We start from the raw sequence: 16,429 nt of genomic DNA, 5'->3' as shown, positions 1-16,429 counted from the left end.
TACTAGGCATATCTTCAGAACCGTAGCTTGTTTTTATCCTCACAACTATATGCCCAGTGTCCAAATATGCAAATATAAAGCTCACAGAAATTCATCGAGACACAGTTATCTGAACTTGAACAGTGCCATGCAAATATTCAGATTAAAGAATTTCTGATTCTTTGTGTTATACTTTATCCTAGAATAGACCATTTTAAGAATATTCTTCACAAATTTTAATACAAGCATCCAAATCATAACACTATAGGTTATCTTAACTTTATAAAGCATTTTTTATAATTTTGTCCAGCCATACAAAGAACTAACTAGTCAATGAGTTTTATAAGTAGTCAAAATATGCAAAATGTATTCATGTGAGTTGCAGAATTTCATGAAAAAATACAGTAGGTCTTCAAAAATTCTTGCAAGTTAAACAGCAGCACTATTAAATTCCAAGAACACAGCAGTCAAAACTGGAAACCCTGACAGGAACTTGTGAACCCAATTCCTGCCATAGTTCAACTACTGCCACAAGAGTAATTTCACTAAACTCAAGAAATTCTGTATTGTCTATACTTCTCACCAGAAGAAAGATTAGTAATCAATTTTTTATATTTTATGAACTGGTCTATGGGTATTTTAAGTATGTCTAAATAAAAATTAAAAGTTTAAATGAGAGAAATACATACATGTTATAGCATTTTTACATTTTAAAATTAATAAAAAAAACAATGGAGCCTATATACTAATGAAGTTCATCAAAGTCCATGTATAATTGTAGGTTGTTTTCTTTATCTCCATCCAAAATAAATATGGAAAAGCAATTATATTAGTCATTTCCTGAATAGGATATTCTTATAATTTATTGCTTAAAGGACATAGTTCCTAACTACTTATACATATTAACACTAAACTTCAGCTTCTGCTAAAATGCTAAAGACACAAAGAACCTAAACATTAAAATAAGGGGACAAGGCTTGTTTTGCCATCTTACTTATAATATGCAAGTCCTTTTCCAGATCAAATAGTGAGATGCCACAGGCATGTAAACATTTTCTTGCCAGTTTAAGTTGCAATTCTTGTTGTAGCACAGGCTCTGTGCTTGTGGCAAATATTCTCACAACAAAGCCATCCTAGAAGAAAGCATCCACAGAATTATAATTCATAAATCATCCCTTTAAGGCTCTGTCTTTCTAGTAAAAAACAAATAAGAGAAAGTCTTCCATTTATGATAGCTACTCGTGATTCCAAGTACTTACATCTCTTGAAGCAGCTATCTGATTAATATATTCTCCATCAGTGAATAAAATATTTTGACCTTCAGTGTGGCAATCTGTGCAAAAACAAGAAAAAGTAATTGTGTTACAAAGTAAATACACAACTCACACAAATGACTTTACTCCTTTGTTGAAGTCAGAATGAGAGCTCTCCATACAATAAGGAGACTGCTTAATAAAAAATTACAAATTAGCAGAAACTAAGTAATTCAACTAAAAGTATGGTCACATTGTGCTTAAATTTGTAAATCTATAATCAAGGGCCTGAAACTTACCTAATTTCAAAATGAACTGATATTAGACACAGTCTGAGAGTTAAACATGCACCATGATGACAAACTTTAATGTTTGTTATGTTTCAATACAACCACATGCAATGTAGGCAAAACTATCATCGGACATACATAACAGTCATTAGTGTCACAGAGCAATACAGAGAGACCTAAAGCTTCTGTATTTAGTCTATGGTGTCCAACTACTGATATCCCTTGCTTTATGAAACAGATCATATTCAAGACCAGTCATTTATTTCCCACTTCAAAAATCAATGTCTACATATCCTATATTGTTAATACAATACATATATGTATGTATGTATGTATCTAGAGTTGTGCACTATGTACACCTCGATCAGAATAACGCACAAGTTCCACTGTAACAAAGGATACCAGTATTACAGAAGGACAGTTCCAAGTTAGTGACTACTACTGAATAACACAAAACTAAAGCAAAATCAACATCTATGGATCAATTTTACCCTTTTGGAAAAACAAATATTCAGCAAGCAAGTACAAGAACACACACACTTCCCAAAATAACTGTAGAGAACTAGGATGAACCTCTCCATTTAATCACAGTATCAAAAACAAGACAAAACAAAATTTCATTTGTAACTACACCTAAATCAACAAAACATTATATTCTGCTTTTTGAAATGCAGTAATGGAGCCCACCCAAATTAGCTACATTATTCTATATATCTTTGCCCAGGAGCTTCATACTAGCATACTTCCTTATTATAAATATGCAAAACACAGGCAGGCCCTTACCAAATAGAGAATTCAGTGATCACAAACTGGAAATAGAAACTGGGTGACAAGGCCCACTGGTAGCCCAAGAGACTTGGTAATCAAAGAGAGGAGAAATCGAAAGAAAGAGTTCCTAGTCCACTGTACAAGATACAAAGAGGCGCAAGAAAGATGCTTCTCAAACTCTAAGCAGTAAGATTTTAAACTAAAAAGCAAAGAAGAAAAACTGATTATAATTTCAGATAAATGCAGGGGTGAGGATGAAGCGGCGCAAGGCAAGAAGAGCAGAAAAACTCTTCATGATCTGAGGCAATCTGTCCCCAGACACAGAGAGTAAATGGCGAAGAATACAATGTGGCAGGTAAAGAATTTTGTTTTTTTTTTAGAAAAAGACAATTATGGAGGGAAGTGATGTGTTTTTGAATTCACACATACTAATTTGCAGTAACTTTTTTAAAAACGTCAAGCTGAGTTGAAGCTCAATGAATTACCAGTTTCTGTCTATTTCAAATATGGTATTCATTACCGCCCACAAATCTGACAATTCACTTCTCCTCTTGCTGGGAGTGCTATAGAACAGTGTTGATTCTATCTTTAAAAAAAAAAAAAAAAAAAAAGTTCTCCTGAAGAAATGCAGTCTAGGCCAAAGACACAAGAAATAACAAAAGACTTCTTCAGGCATGTGAAAGCTCAGTCTTCCCACCATAGGATTTCAAGGTTTTCTCTTCATCCTTCCTTTTTCAGGTATGCAGTATTGTAAGACAGTATCTTCAGGAACATAGGAAGCAACATCTGCAAGCTTGGAGAACACAATAGGGGACTGTGCTCCCAAAGTTTGGTTCATTCTTCATCAAGAATCCAACAACACGTATTTATGAAACAAGAAAGCCATACTTGTATTATTAAAAGTTTCATTTCACAGGTTAAATGATGTAGAAAATTTAAAACTAAATAAGAACATTTACAAGTAATTTTTATCATAGTTGCATAAATAACACAATTTTAAGTAGATACCTTTCAATTGTCCTCTCACAATCTTTCTAAATGAGCAAGGCAGAAATAAATGTTATCTGTTTAAGAATATGAGAACGATTTAAAATTTTTCTTTTATGACATTATCCTAAAGAGGCTTGCCCAAAGACACAGCAATATATTCACTACAGTGACTACTCATTATAAAAATATTGAAGACTTCCATTCTAACACATTAATCAACAAAATTTATTTTTAATACTGAAATGATGTTGCAAGAGACTAAAGAACTGGAAATGTTTCCAGAAAGTTAAATAGAAAAGATAAGTTCAAAAAGCAGTATGCAGCTTCTGATTGCTTTAAAAGAATGCTCATGTTAATATGATTTTTACACAATAAATAGTACCTTTAACATGTATGTATATATGTATGGAAAGTATATAAGTTATCTTTTAATGCTTTGTTACTGTGTTAGCATAGGAATAATAAAAAGAAGAAATGTAGCTATATCTGAAAACAAAAACTAATTATAGAAAATATTTTGTCATATTTCTAAAAGCAATTCTGTCTTTAAAATGGACACAAAATGTTTCATGTATTTTCTAATATGATGTCTGTAATTTGGACAAATGCATAGATACTAAAGTTCAAATAAATCTTCAAAGAAGTTATAAAGATATTTTCTAAATTAACAAACAAGCTGGAGCAATTATCCTTCCCAATATGTTCTTTAAATGATCGTGTGGTTCCAAATAATATTGCTGTTTACCGTGAGATTACTGACAGGCATATTAAGCATTTAAGACAATTAAGAGAGTGTGTGTGTGTGTGAAAATTCATGTGCCTGCCTGTATTAGGGTTTGAACTCAGGGCCTGTATGCTTTCCCTTAGCATTTTTGGCTTAATCCTAGGTCTCTACCACTTGAGTCATAGCTCTACTTCTCTGGATTTTTGCTGGTTAATTTGAGGTAAGAGTTTCACAAACTTTCCTACCTTGGCTGGCTTTGAACCACAATCCTCCGGTCTCAGCCTCCTGAATAGCTAAGATTACAGGTGAGAGCAACTGAAACCTGGCTAACATTTAAGAATTTTGTTTCATTTTGTGCCAGTGCTCAGACTTGAACTCAGGGCCTATGCACTTTCCCTGATTTTGTACTCACAGCTAGCTCTCAAAATTTTAATGTTAACAACTTTAGAAAGTATCAAAAGTAGAAGAAAATGTAAAGATTTTACAATAGAGAACATATTATGTATTTACATTAGTATTTTTAAAAATATAAGACCTCAGATTGAGAATTAGATAGCAGTGGTTCCAATGCTGAGTATTTATGTCCAATAGCAAAATGAATTGAGGCCAAAAGTAGCATATCAGCATTATTAAAAGTACAACTGGATAGAATTTTTTTTTAATTACTAAATACCTTAAACCCTGTCACTAAAAGTCCTTTAAAAGAGGAAAATGCAAGTTTATTATTAACATGAGAACAACCAAAAGGCTTTTGTACTGGGCAATGAGAGTTAAAAGTCGTAGTTTAATTAAAAGCAAGAACATAATATCATACCACCAATTAGTTCAACAGCTGAAAAAGCATTGGTGGAAGTCAAGTACACTGGATGACATCTATAATCCTCATCACTTGGAAGGTGGCGACAAGAGGATTGTAGGTTTAAGGCCAGCCTGGTCACAAAAGTTAGTAAGACCCTATCTCAAAGAGTAAGCAACCATAGTGGTTATGCATGCTTGTAATTCCAGCTACACAATAGACAGAGGTAGAAGGTCTAGGTCTGAGGCTGGTCTGGCAAAAAAGAGAGACTCTATTTAAAAAAATCAATAGAATGCAAATGCTTCCAGCCATGCTTAAGCATGGCTCAAATAGTAGAGCAAGTAACAAGCCCTGAGTTCAATTCTAGAGCTATCTAAATAAATGAGTAAATATTTAGTGGAATAAATGCAGGCATTCAGACCACACAAATGGACAAGTTTTGAAATTAAGTATTAAGCTTCATTGTCCTCATATGTGTTAACTTTATATAGACAGTAACTTATGTCAAGATATTTAAAATCCATTTTAACACATTTTTAGATGACCATTATTTTTATGTCTAAACCTAATGTGCACACTTCTTTTAAAGCACTTGTAAAGAAAAATATAACTAGTTGAAACATACCTGGTAGTATTACAGTACCATCCTGTTCCAGTGTTTCAGGGCTTATTCTTATGGCTGTCATGCTGTGGTTATTCACATCTCTATATAATAAATAACCCTGATAACAAAAAATGATGCTGTATTAAAATATTTTTATTGTGACTTTAGCAGAAAAAGCACCCATATGGCTCTGTATTATAATTGTTTGAAGTCAAGTGAATAAATAATTGCCATCTAAAAGATGTCAAAAATTAAAAATATAAGAAAAAGCCACAAGTGATGCTGTGGCTCATGTGGTAGAGTTCTAGCCTTGAGAAAGCCCAAGGACAATGTTTGAGTTCTAGCCTTGAGTTCACTTCTCAGGACTGGCAAAAAAAAAAAAAAGACATTTTTAAACCAAATTGAGGCTGGGAGTTTGGTCTAGTGGTTAAAGTGCTTGCCTAGCATGCATGAAGACCTGGGTTCGATTCCTTGGTACCACGTACATACAAAAAAGCCGGAAGTGGTGCTGAGGCTCAAGTGGTGCTGAGGCTCAAGTGGTAGAGCTCTAGCCTTGAGAAAGTCCAAGGACAGTGCTCAGGCCCTGAGCTCAAGCCCAGGACTAGCAAAAAAAAAAAAAAAAAAAATCTAAACCAAATTGAGTTTTAGCAGATAATTTAAAATTTATTTTCAAGATGGCCCCCAAAATTGATATAAAAGAATTATTCTTCACATAACAATAATTTTAGTTTTCAAAATACTTTCAAATATCTTTTATCATTGCATGCTAACAACAGGAAGTGAAGAGGCATCTTTATTCCTTATCCTTCCACAAGAGAATTTTAAAATTTGTTCTCCAGGGTGGGGATAGTACAGAAATAAATGTTTCTGATCTTTTTTAAATCTATCTTTCATCTGTGTGCTCCATGGGAGGAGAAGTAATTTATTTGACGAGTGACCTAATAAGAGGCTGACCCTTCTGGCTAAGTTGGTCAGGGGATGACATCACAGCATTCAGAGAGCAATCCAGGCCTAGTTCTTTTTTTTTCCTTTGGTGATTTCCTGCAAGTTCCTTATGCTGGTGGCTGTCTACTGAGCAGACAATGACTATTCTTTAAAAACTACATGATCTAGCCATGTAATGAAGGTCTGTGGCAAAAAAAAATCTTTCTTCGGTATCCAACTACAAATTCATTCTCATTTCATAAAAGTTGTCCTTAGGTAAAGAACTCCATAGAAAGTATTTTTATTCCTTTTTTAAAGTAAATAATAAAGGACCAAGTAAATTAACTGAGTTACTACAAGAGTCTCATAACTAGTAGGGAGCAAGCTAAGACCTAAAATTCAACCCTATGTGAATTATGAGCCCATTTTTTAAAAATTTTATTGTTGGTGTAATGTATAGAGGGATTACATTACATTCGTCAGGTATTGGGTACTTTACTTCTTGAACACTAATACCCCTTCTCATGTTTTTGTCCCCCTTTCCCCTTTCCACTCTGCTCCCATCATCCTGTTTTCCCCTTTCCCTTTCCTATTTCAAATAAACATATATACAATACACTAGGTAACAAAGTCAGATACAGTAACCATATGAGATTAACCATAAGGGGAAAAAAGAGAAAAGTAATAATTGCATTGAGAACAATCACAAAGATAACCTCTTGTTTCCAAACCCTAGAGTTCATTTTGTTTAGTCTCATCCTATATGATCATATGCACATAGCTTTTCAGCTATTGTGATCCTCTGCTAAGGAACTTCTAGATGTGTACTAATTATTACAAATGAGACAAACCATGGAGCTTATGTTCCTTTGGGTTTAGCTTACTTCACTTAATATAATATTTTCCAAGTCTTTCCATTTCTTTATAAATGGGGCAATCTCATGAGCCCAAATTCTTTACACTATACTATACCACTGTTGTATCAATAGAGGAATATAATTTATAGGTTAACAAGAGAAGAAAAACTTCATTAACAATATTCTCCTACCTGAGCATACCCTAACCAAGACTTCTTTTCTTTTCTGTTTCTGATTCGGGATGTGGAATTATATATATGGCCCTGCAAAAAATATCAAAAATTAATCTATCAATACTTTTATTATTACTGATCAATGAAAAAGATAAATGACATTTAATACACATCTCCAATGACAATTTTCAGAGAAAAAAGTATTACAACAATATATATTATACTAAAATATATTAAATAATATGTTAAATGCAATATGTAATATTACATATGTAATATATGCAATAATATACTAAAAATGAAGCCTGAAACAGAATTTAATTATTCTGCTATGGTCAACAATTGTAAGGCAATACATTACCCGAACAGTTCCACTGTATCCAGAACCTATTTTGTACAATCCATCCTTGCATAACAGATAAAGGAAAAATCCATCATTCTGAAGTAGACACTGGTCATCCTCATCAACAGATATTTCCTTTAATGGCCACTTGTGCATTAAAGCTGCTTTTTTGATGCCATTGCTAAACCAGTCCTGAATCTGAATTTTTCCCACCAAAACTGCCTGTACACTTCTCTGTAGTGAATTCAGTATGGTTGGCACCTACACAAACAAGAAAGAAGAAAAAAATGAAGACATTTTTCAGTGTTCAAGACACAAAACATACAAACTGAAAACACCTTTTATCATATCCCTTATAGGAAAAGAAATGCTGGGGCTGGGAGTTTGGCCTAGAAGTAGAGTGCTTGCCTAGCATGGACAAAGACCCAGGTTCTATTCCTCTGTACCACATACAAAGAAAAGCCAGAAGTGGTGCTGTGGCTCAAGTGGTAGAGCACTAACCTTGAGGAAAGCACAAGGACAGTGCTTAGGCCCTGAGTTCAAGCCCCAGGACAGGCAAAAAGAAAAAGGGGAAAAAAAAAGAAAGTAAGAAAAGAAGTCCCTTAGAATTATGTTTTGCATGTTAGCAAAATGTCCAAACTGAAAGTTTGTGTATAAGAAACAAATTCTAAGCAAGTATACTGCCTTAATCTGGATTCCATGTCATTCACTAATTCCATAAAATCTTGACCATTATTTCAAGTTTTCTGTCTTTACAAAGCTATCATCATTGACTTAGAGAAGTCAAATATGAGACTTCTCATTATCTATGCATAGCTTTACCTTTTTTATATTTTTACTTTTATTTTTTAATTGCTATTATAAAGGTTGTATACAGAAGGGTTACAGTTACATAAGTCAAATAAAGAGTACATTTCTTTCTGGAGGTTTTATCATTAATATTTTCTATTTGGTCTCGCATGTTATTAAAAAAAATTTCTTCATCTTTTATTTCAGTTCATTATTTCTGTCTTTAATTATATTATCCCTCAACTAGTTAACTCATGCTTTAAATTTCTCATTATAATTACTTGGTTTTTACTTACATGAATTCATTGTTATTATTCCTAATTCACTATTTGCATTCTCCTTCCTCAATGGTAACTTAGATATTTCATTATTTTAGCCATATTAAAATATAATTTCAGCATCTAAAAATGTGACAAGATTAAAACTGTTGTATTTTTCTAGTAAACCTCAGTGAAGCACCTTTTGCCCATATGATTTTTTTGTTAATCTGTTTGTGAAGTGAAATACAATAGTGTATTCTCTCTCTCGCTCGCTCGCTCTTTGCTAGTCCTGGGGCTTGAAATCAAGGCCTGTGCTCTGTCACTAAGCTTCTCTGTGCTCAAGGCACCACTTGAGCCACAACACCACTTCCAGCCTTTTCTGTGTATGTGGTACTTAGGTATGGAACCCAGGGCTTCATGCATGCTAGACAAGCATTCTATCACCAAGCCACATTCCCAACCCTGAGAATTTAGCCTTTTATCAAGGCATTTTGCAGTCTTACCATCTGATTCCACCTTAAATTGTATTCTTTGGAACAAACAGGTAATATATATTTGAGTGCCCAAATCATTTCTAATGTTCTAAGTTACACATTGTCAGGAAGACTTTTTTCCCTCAACTCAAGATAGTTTTGTGAAATGAACTTAGCAGATGGAAAGAAATCATAAAAAGCATCACAAGCCATAGTAAAATAAAGGGGTCCTGCCATATGTGCTGGCCAGGCCTGTGATCCCAGCACGCAGGACACTAAGGCAAGAAGACAGCAAGTCCCAGGCAAGCGTGTAACCACCAAACAGAATCCTATCCAAGAGAAAGGGGGAGATCTGAGAGAGAGAGAGAGAGCGAGAGCACGAGAGAGAGAGAGAGAGAGAGAGAGAGAGAGAGAGAGAGAGAGAGAGAGAGAGAGAGAGAGAGAGAGAGAGAGAAGGGAGAGAGAGAGAGAGATAACATTAAGAAAAGTTGTGGTGTTAACAACAAAACAAACCCCAACAGGCTAAAGACTTTACAGTTTTTCCCAAAATTCCTTTTAATTATATTTAATACTACAGAATTAATACTACAGAATTTAACACACTTGTACCTTAACACAAATATTGTAGATTACTTGTATATCAACATTGGAATGACAAAGGTACTATACAATCAGTGAGAAAATGCAGTAACCACTACTGACAGAATTTGAGATACTGAGCTGGGCTCACACCTGTCATCCTAGCTACTCAGAAGGCTGAGATCTGAGAATCACAGTTTAAAGTCAGCCCAGGCACTGAAGGGCATTAAAGTCCATGAGATTTTTTATTCCCAATTAACCTCCAGAAAAGCAGAAGTGGCACTGTGGCTCAAGGGGTCGGGTCCTAGCCTTGAGCTGGAGCTCAGAAACTAATGCTCAGGCCCAGGGCTAAAGCTGTAGCCTTGAGCTGAAGAGCTCAGGGGCAACGTCCAGGCCCAGACTTCAAGCCCTTGACCAAAACAAAAGAAGAAAAAAGAAAAAAAAAAGGAAAAGAAAATGAGATACTGTAAAATTACAATTTGGTATCTTATAATTTTTAAATAATTATAAATATAAATACCTGAATTGTTTGGCAAGCATGGCTACCATTATTGGTGAGGATAGCAGAGATGGCCTGAAGTGTCCTTCCTGTTTCTCCCCAAGAGGCCACCAAACTAAAGAGGCAAGCACAGGAAAGTGCTGCGAGGGACTGTCCTGTGCTATCATTCATCCCAGTACTTCGAACAGTGATTTCCAAAAGAAGCTGGAAAAGAGACTCTGTGGATAAAATAAGAATTCAATTATAGTCATCTGGAATTCAGAACAGCATTTATATATGTTTATTTATCTATTATCTATTTATATATTATAATTATTTATGCCCTTTCTTACTAAAAACAAACCATAGAATAATTACACTTAGAGTAATTACATTCACTTCTTTTGGCTACACTTCTCCCCAAATGTCAAAATATTTATTTAAACAAGGGCTTTGAAAGTATTTAGTTTAACATCTTTTTGTAATTGAAAAAATTAAATCTGTATAAATTCAAATAAAATATATTGCCTAGAGGTGCTTACATATTCAAGGAACCCAAATCATTTCAAGTAACAGACAACTCATTGAGCTTTTAAATTGTGAAGATATGTTTCTAAAAATGTCATCTAAAAATTTTTTATTTGCAAAACAAAAACTACAAAACTACAAATAAAGTAAAACATTTCATATATAACAGCAGCTCACAACAATAAATAAGATATATAATCCATTTACGTTCCAGAAAAGCCTCCAAGGCGAAAGTGTAAATATTTTGCTCCTTCATTAAGTAATGAAATTGAAACACAAGGAGATTAAAGAATTTTCCCTAAATCATAAAGTCAGTTAGTGGCAAAGATGGAAAATAATACATGATTGTTCTATGACCAGCAGAGGTCTCTACACAAAATTCCCTAAATAACTCCATCCAAGACTGACTAAATAGGCACCAAGTGTTTCTTCAATAGAAAGGGAAGGGATTTGAAAATCCTTACAGAGTGAAGTAAAGTGTTGAGTGTGTGTGTGTGTGTGTGTGTGTGTGTGGTGGGGATGGAGGGGAAGGTTAAAAGCCTTAGGAAGAAGAGAAGAAAAAGAACAGAAAAGAAAACAAGAAGAGAATTAATGCATTTTAATACTATAAAAATTGAAAGGACATTTGTATTTTATTTAATAACTCAAAAAACCCTGTCTCTTATGAATTCCTCACCTTCCACACCTATTTGCAATTTAAATCCTGCATGTTTTACTTTCTAATTCCTCCACTTTTCTCTATTTCATCACCATTTTCCCAATTCATACTAAGTATCCCAATCTCTGAATCTCTTTAAAAAAAAAAGTTAACAAATTATCTACCACTTACCTTGCCCATGTTATTATCACAGAATTTTCAAACCAAAATTTTAGTTGTACACTTAAATTCCACTTATTCCTTTGTTAATAATTCCATTGCTTCTAACTTCCTTCTTTACTTTCACCTGAGTCTTTTTTCCATATATTTTTATTGTAATTAATAGAAGGGTTACATTATATTTGCCAGATAGAAGGTGCATTACTTCACATACATTGATACCCTTTCTCATGTCTTGGTCCCCATTTCCCTCCCCCCGGCCCCCACCCTTCATCTTGTTTTCCCCCTTCCCTATGCAATTTCAAATAACCAAATACAAATATATCCAATATATCAGATAACAAAGTTTCACCTGAGTCTTATCTAACATTCCTTCTGCCTTTCTTTCAAGTATTCCTCACTTCCTGCATATTTTCTGTATTCACTACAATTACTATCTTTCAGCTATTTCACCTTTTAATTATTAATCAAATGTGTACAAAACTTTTGTACATATGAGGAACTACTCTGAGGTGGAACACTGGCAGGCAAGTGGTTCTACCCTAAAAAGCTAACTTCAACTTGAAAAATATCATCAATGCCTTAAGCAAATATTCAGAAAATAAACACTACAAGAACATTTTTTAAATGTATAATAACATCGAAGATGGCTTTCCATTCCTCCCAGCACTACAATCATTCTTCTTAACATGGTCTATAAAACTCTGCTTGTCTTTTCTTCCTCCTCTGTAAGTTCCCTTCTGATTTCCAAGACTTACTACAAGATTATGCTCTGCCTGGGACAGTTACAGTAATCTGGCTCCCTTCCTATTTGTTTTCCAAATCTCAAAAACATTACATCATTACAAAAGCCTGTTAATGACTGTCAGAATCTTACTTCCCTTCATTTAGTTTACCCACCTTTGCAATTATACATGCCCAATCACCAAATGCTAGCATCTATAATAAATACACATATACTGTTACATCCCCCCAAATCCTAACTCTTAAACAGAAACTCCAGTAAAACTAGCAAAATGCTTCCCTCTTCCCAAAAGAAGCATTCCTACAATTTCAGTACCCAGTCAAACATGGCTACATTAGAGGGAAATGCTTCACAAAGAGGCAATTCACTTTTTAAGTGCTTCATTCTGTGAATCAGCTTTTACCTAACACCTCAGGTGGCTCTGACTGGAGACCTTCAGGCTGTTGACCTTGAAGCACATTCAGGAGGGCTTGAAGGCTCCTTAGACACAGGGATGGATGAGAAAATCGTGTCTCCTTGATCAATTCAAATACTTCACAGAGTCCAACCTCAATAATCTAAGATTAAAAAAAAAAGTTACGCTTTATACTTGTATAAGCATGACACTTTCCAGATAGTCTAGTTGGTACAAATGTTAACTCATTATAATACTCCAAAGGCAAGGAAAAGACAACACATTTAAAGAAAAGTATTTAGTGTAAAGATTTTGAAAAATCATCTGCCTACATAGAAGGCTAAACACTGGCGACATTGTTTGAGAATTAATTTTGCATAAGGAAATCACAATAAGACATGATGAAAATAACCTGTAATAGTGAACAGAGTAGATCCCATTACTCACAATAAAACAGACTATATTATTTTAATTTAAAAAACTGATTTGTGTTTTTGTGCAAATAAAACTCAGCATTCTTGTTTTATAAAGCTATGTCAAATGCCACTTAAAATCATTAATAAAGACAACATATCAGACTAGAAAAAAATAATAATTAAAAACAGCTTTAAGCACAGTCCTTTCTCTAATAGTATAATCTTCATATGACTATCTATAGGTAGTAGCTCTTATTCCTCCAAGACAATCCTGAAAAAAAGTGAGACTGCTTAGCCAAAAATAATATTGATATTTTTCATTAACTATATTTGTTCTTAATGGGACTAAATCTGATTCTATTTAACAAAATCAATAAATATATAATTAAAAGACTGTGAAAGCTAGGCACTAAGAGCTCATATTTGTAATCCTCGCTACTCAGAAGGCTAGAGCTCATTATTACATGTCAAAGCTACTCAGGTAGACAAATCTTGAGATACTCTTAGTTCCAATTAACCAGCAAAAAGCAAATAGAGGTGTGGAAGTAGCAAGAGTACCAGTCCTGAACCAAAAGTGCCAAGAAAGCGCACAAGGCCCTGAGTAAAGTCTCAGTACAGGCACTATATATATGACTAAGTAAAAAAGAAAACAGATTGTGAGAGAAATTACAATAAACTGGTATACTTTCAAAAGACTAAAAAAAACAATAAAAAAATAACATTCTACTTCTCATCAATGTCAACATTTAGGGAAAAACATTTGTAAGATCTCTTCAAGAAGCGTTAAACTATGTGCAATTTTTTTTTCCCAGTACTGGGGCTTGAACTTAGGGCCTGGGCACTGTCCTTGGACACTTTTTGCTCAAAGCTAGTGTTCTAGCACTTGAGTCACTACCAGCTTTTTCTGTGTACGTGGCACCAAGGAATTGAACCCAGGGCTTAGGCCATACTCCCGGTCTGTGCAATAATTTTTTTTAAGAAATTAAAACAAGACTAATAGAAATAGTAGAATTTCAGTAGGCTGAGATCTGAGAATCATGGTTGGAAGCCAGGCCAACAGGAAAGTCATTGAATTTTATCTCCAATTAATCACCGAAAGCCAGAAGTGGAGCTGTGGCTTAAGAGGTAGAGTATCAGCCTTAAGCAGAAATACCAAGGGGAAGTATGAGGCCCTGTACTCAAGATTCAGTACTGGCACACACAGAATCATCAGCCATGGGCTGAGAGTGTGGTCTAGTAATAGAGTGCTTGCCTAGCATGCACAAAGCCCTGAGTTCAATTCCTTGGTACTACATACACAGAAAAAAAATGAAAGTGGTACTATGGCTCAAGTAGTAGGGTAGCCTTGAGAAAGCTCAAGGACAGTGCCCAGGCCCTGAGTTCAAGCCCTAGGACTGGTAAAACAAAACAAAAACCCACATCAGCCATGTCTTGGTGGTTCTTGCCTCTAATCCTGGCAATTCAGGAGACTGAGATCTGAGAATCAAAGCCAGCCCTAGCAAGAAAGTGAATGAGACTCTTATCTCTAATGAACTATCAAAAACCCAGATGTGGAGCTGGTGCAGTGCTACCTTTGGGCAGACAGCACCAGGCCATGAGTTCAAGCTTCAGCACCAACATACTACACACGCGCACCCACACACACATCTAAAAGAAATTAGCCATTCTTACATTGTGCTCCTTGCCTACAGTTCCCACACCTCACACAAGCTAACATAAATCTAAATCGTACTAATTCCTCATGGCTTAGTCCAAAATGTTTTAAAAGATTCACATAATTTTTATGCGATTCAGACGACTATACAGGTTTCTGGAATCAAAGCAACACCTTTCTATTAAACAAAATTGCTAAAAAAAAAATTAAAATAGGACTAATTAGTAGAAAAACCCTAAAGCATTGATCCTACTAGGCAGAATAGTAGAAGAATATTCCATGTACTGAGATTTTCAAATCAACTCATCCAGCACAAATATCTCCTAACACGGTAGCTTTGTGCAGCTTGATGCAGGAGACATGAACATTTTCTTCTTGTTCTCTCAGCATTTATATACCCAACTGGGTTCAGGGATCATGTATTTATTTCTCACCCACTCTACATCTCTGCTGTAGCATTTATTACAATTCAAGCTAGTTTTTCCCCTCATTTCCCAATTCAACTATAGTACAGAATTTCATTTTATTGTACATACTGAATTACACATTTTTTTTTTTTGCCAGTCCTGGGCTTGAACTCAGGGCACTGTCCTTGGACTTTCTCAAGGCTAGAGCTCTACCACTTGAGCCTCAGCACCACTTCTGGCTTTTTTCTATGTATGTGGTACCGAGGAATCGAACCCGGGTCTTCATGCATGCTAGGCAAGCACTTTAACCACTAGGCCAAACTCCTGGCCCCTGAATTACACATTTTTTTAAGATTTAGTTTCTGGAATATACTAAGATCTTCATCTCCTTATATACCAATAGGAAATGGAAATAAATGGAACTGTTATTTGTAAGCTAATGGGAGATAACTATATTCCATTATTATTTCAAGCAATTTACCTTAGGGGTTAGAGATCAAAGAGAGTGCCTACCTAGCAAATTAGAGCCTCTGGGTTCAATAGCCAAAAGCAAGAAATACCAATATACCTAACAGATGCAAAATATATATATTTTTAATAAAACGTTAAATTAAACATGAAATATACCAGTAATTTATACCCAGTGCCCAGCTTATTGTTTAAGATGGAATCTCACTAACCTTTTGCACAAGCTGGCCTCAAACAACTGTCTTCCCAATTTCTGCCACCAAAGTGGCTAGGGATTACATATATGGTCACCACACACAGCCCTAGACCTGTTTTTCCCCTAGGTCAAACAAGCTAAAATAACAGGAATGAAATTATAAGCTCTCTGCTTCACTGACATTCAGCCAAAAACTTTTCTAGCTCTATTTCAAAAAAAAAAAATTAACATGCATCCTTGCACCCCTCCTGTAGTAGGCACACAGTCAGCTTTTAGGACACTTTGACTTGTGGCAGTTTGTACTTCCTCTTGTGTCCACCTTCTTGGAAGCCTCCATCACAGAGCTCTATCCTCATTAGCCATAACTATTGGCTCCATAGACAGTGCTTCACTTGGGTAGCAGCTATGGTAACAGATCCCAGCCCATTCCCTTTGCTGCCTGGGTTTCCCAAGAACTCCCCACTGTATCACCAATTATTCACTTCTTTGGTGTTCTAGTTACAAAGCTCCAAAGAGGTATCTTA

At 35.0% G+C, this 16,429-nt stretch overlaps 1 protein-coding gene across 10 annotated transcripts in view; it reads right to left on the bottom strand.

The window, feature by feature from the left end:
* Window positions 1–16,429, bottom strand: part of Mycbp2 (MYC binding protein 2) — a 243,921-nt gene that overhangs the window by 192,402 nt on the left and 35,090 nt on the right. For all 10 annotated transcript variants that reach the window (XM_090342005.1, XM_090342006.1, XM_090341998.1 and 7 more), the window contains exons 4-10: window positions 12,774–12,927; window positions 10,323–10,519; window positions 7,720–7,962; window positions 7,377–7,448; window positions 5,426–5,522; window positions 1,239–1,312; window positions 974–1,112 (exon numbers count right to left, since the gene is read on the bottom strand). In XM_090342005.1, the coding sequence (XP_090198131.1) occupies window positions 974–1,112; window positions 1,239–1,312; window positions 5,426–5,522; window positions 7,377–7,448; window positions 7,720–7,962; window positions 10,323–10,519; window positions 12,774–12,927 (976 nt within the window). The remainder of the gene's footprint in view (window positions 1–973; window positions 1,113–1,238; window positions 1,313–5,425; window positions 5,523–7,376; window positions 7,449–7,719; window positions 7,963–10,322; window positions 10,520–12,773; window positions 12,928–16,429) is intronic.

Source organism: Megascapheus bottae, chromosome 11, assembly GCF_031878675.1.
Source record: "Megascapheus bottae isolate mThoBot1 chromosome 11, mThoBot2.hap1, whole genome shotgun sequence".
Lineage (NCBI taxonomy): Eukaryota > Metazoa > Chordata > Mammalia > Rodentia > Geomyidae > Megascapheus > Megascapheus bottae.
Note: the sequence above shows the minus strand (reverse complement) of the source record. Positions and strands in the feature narration are given on the sequence as shown.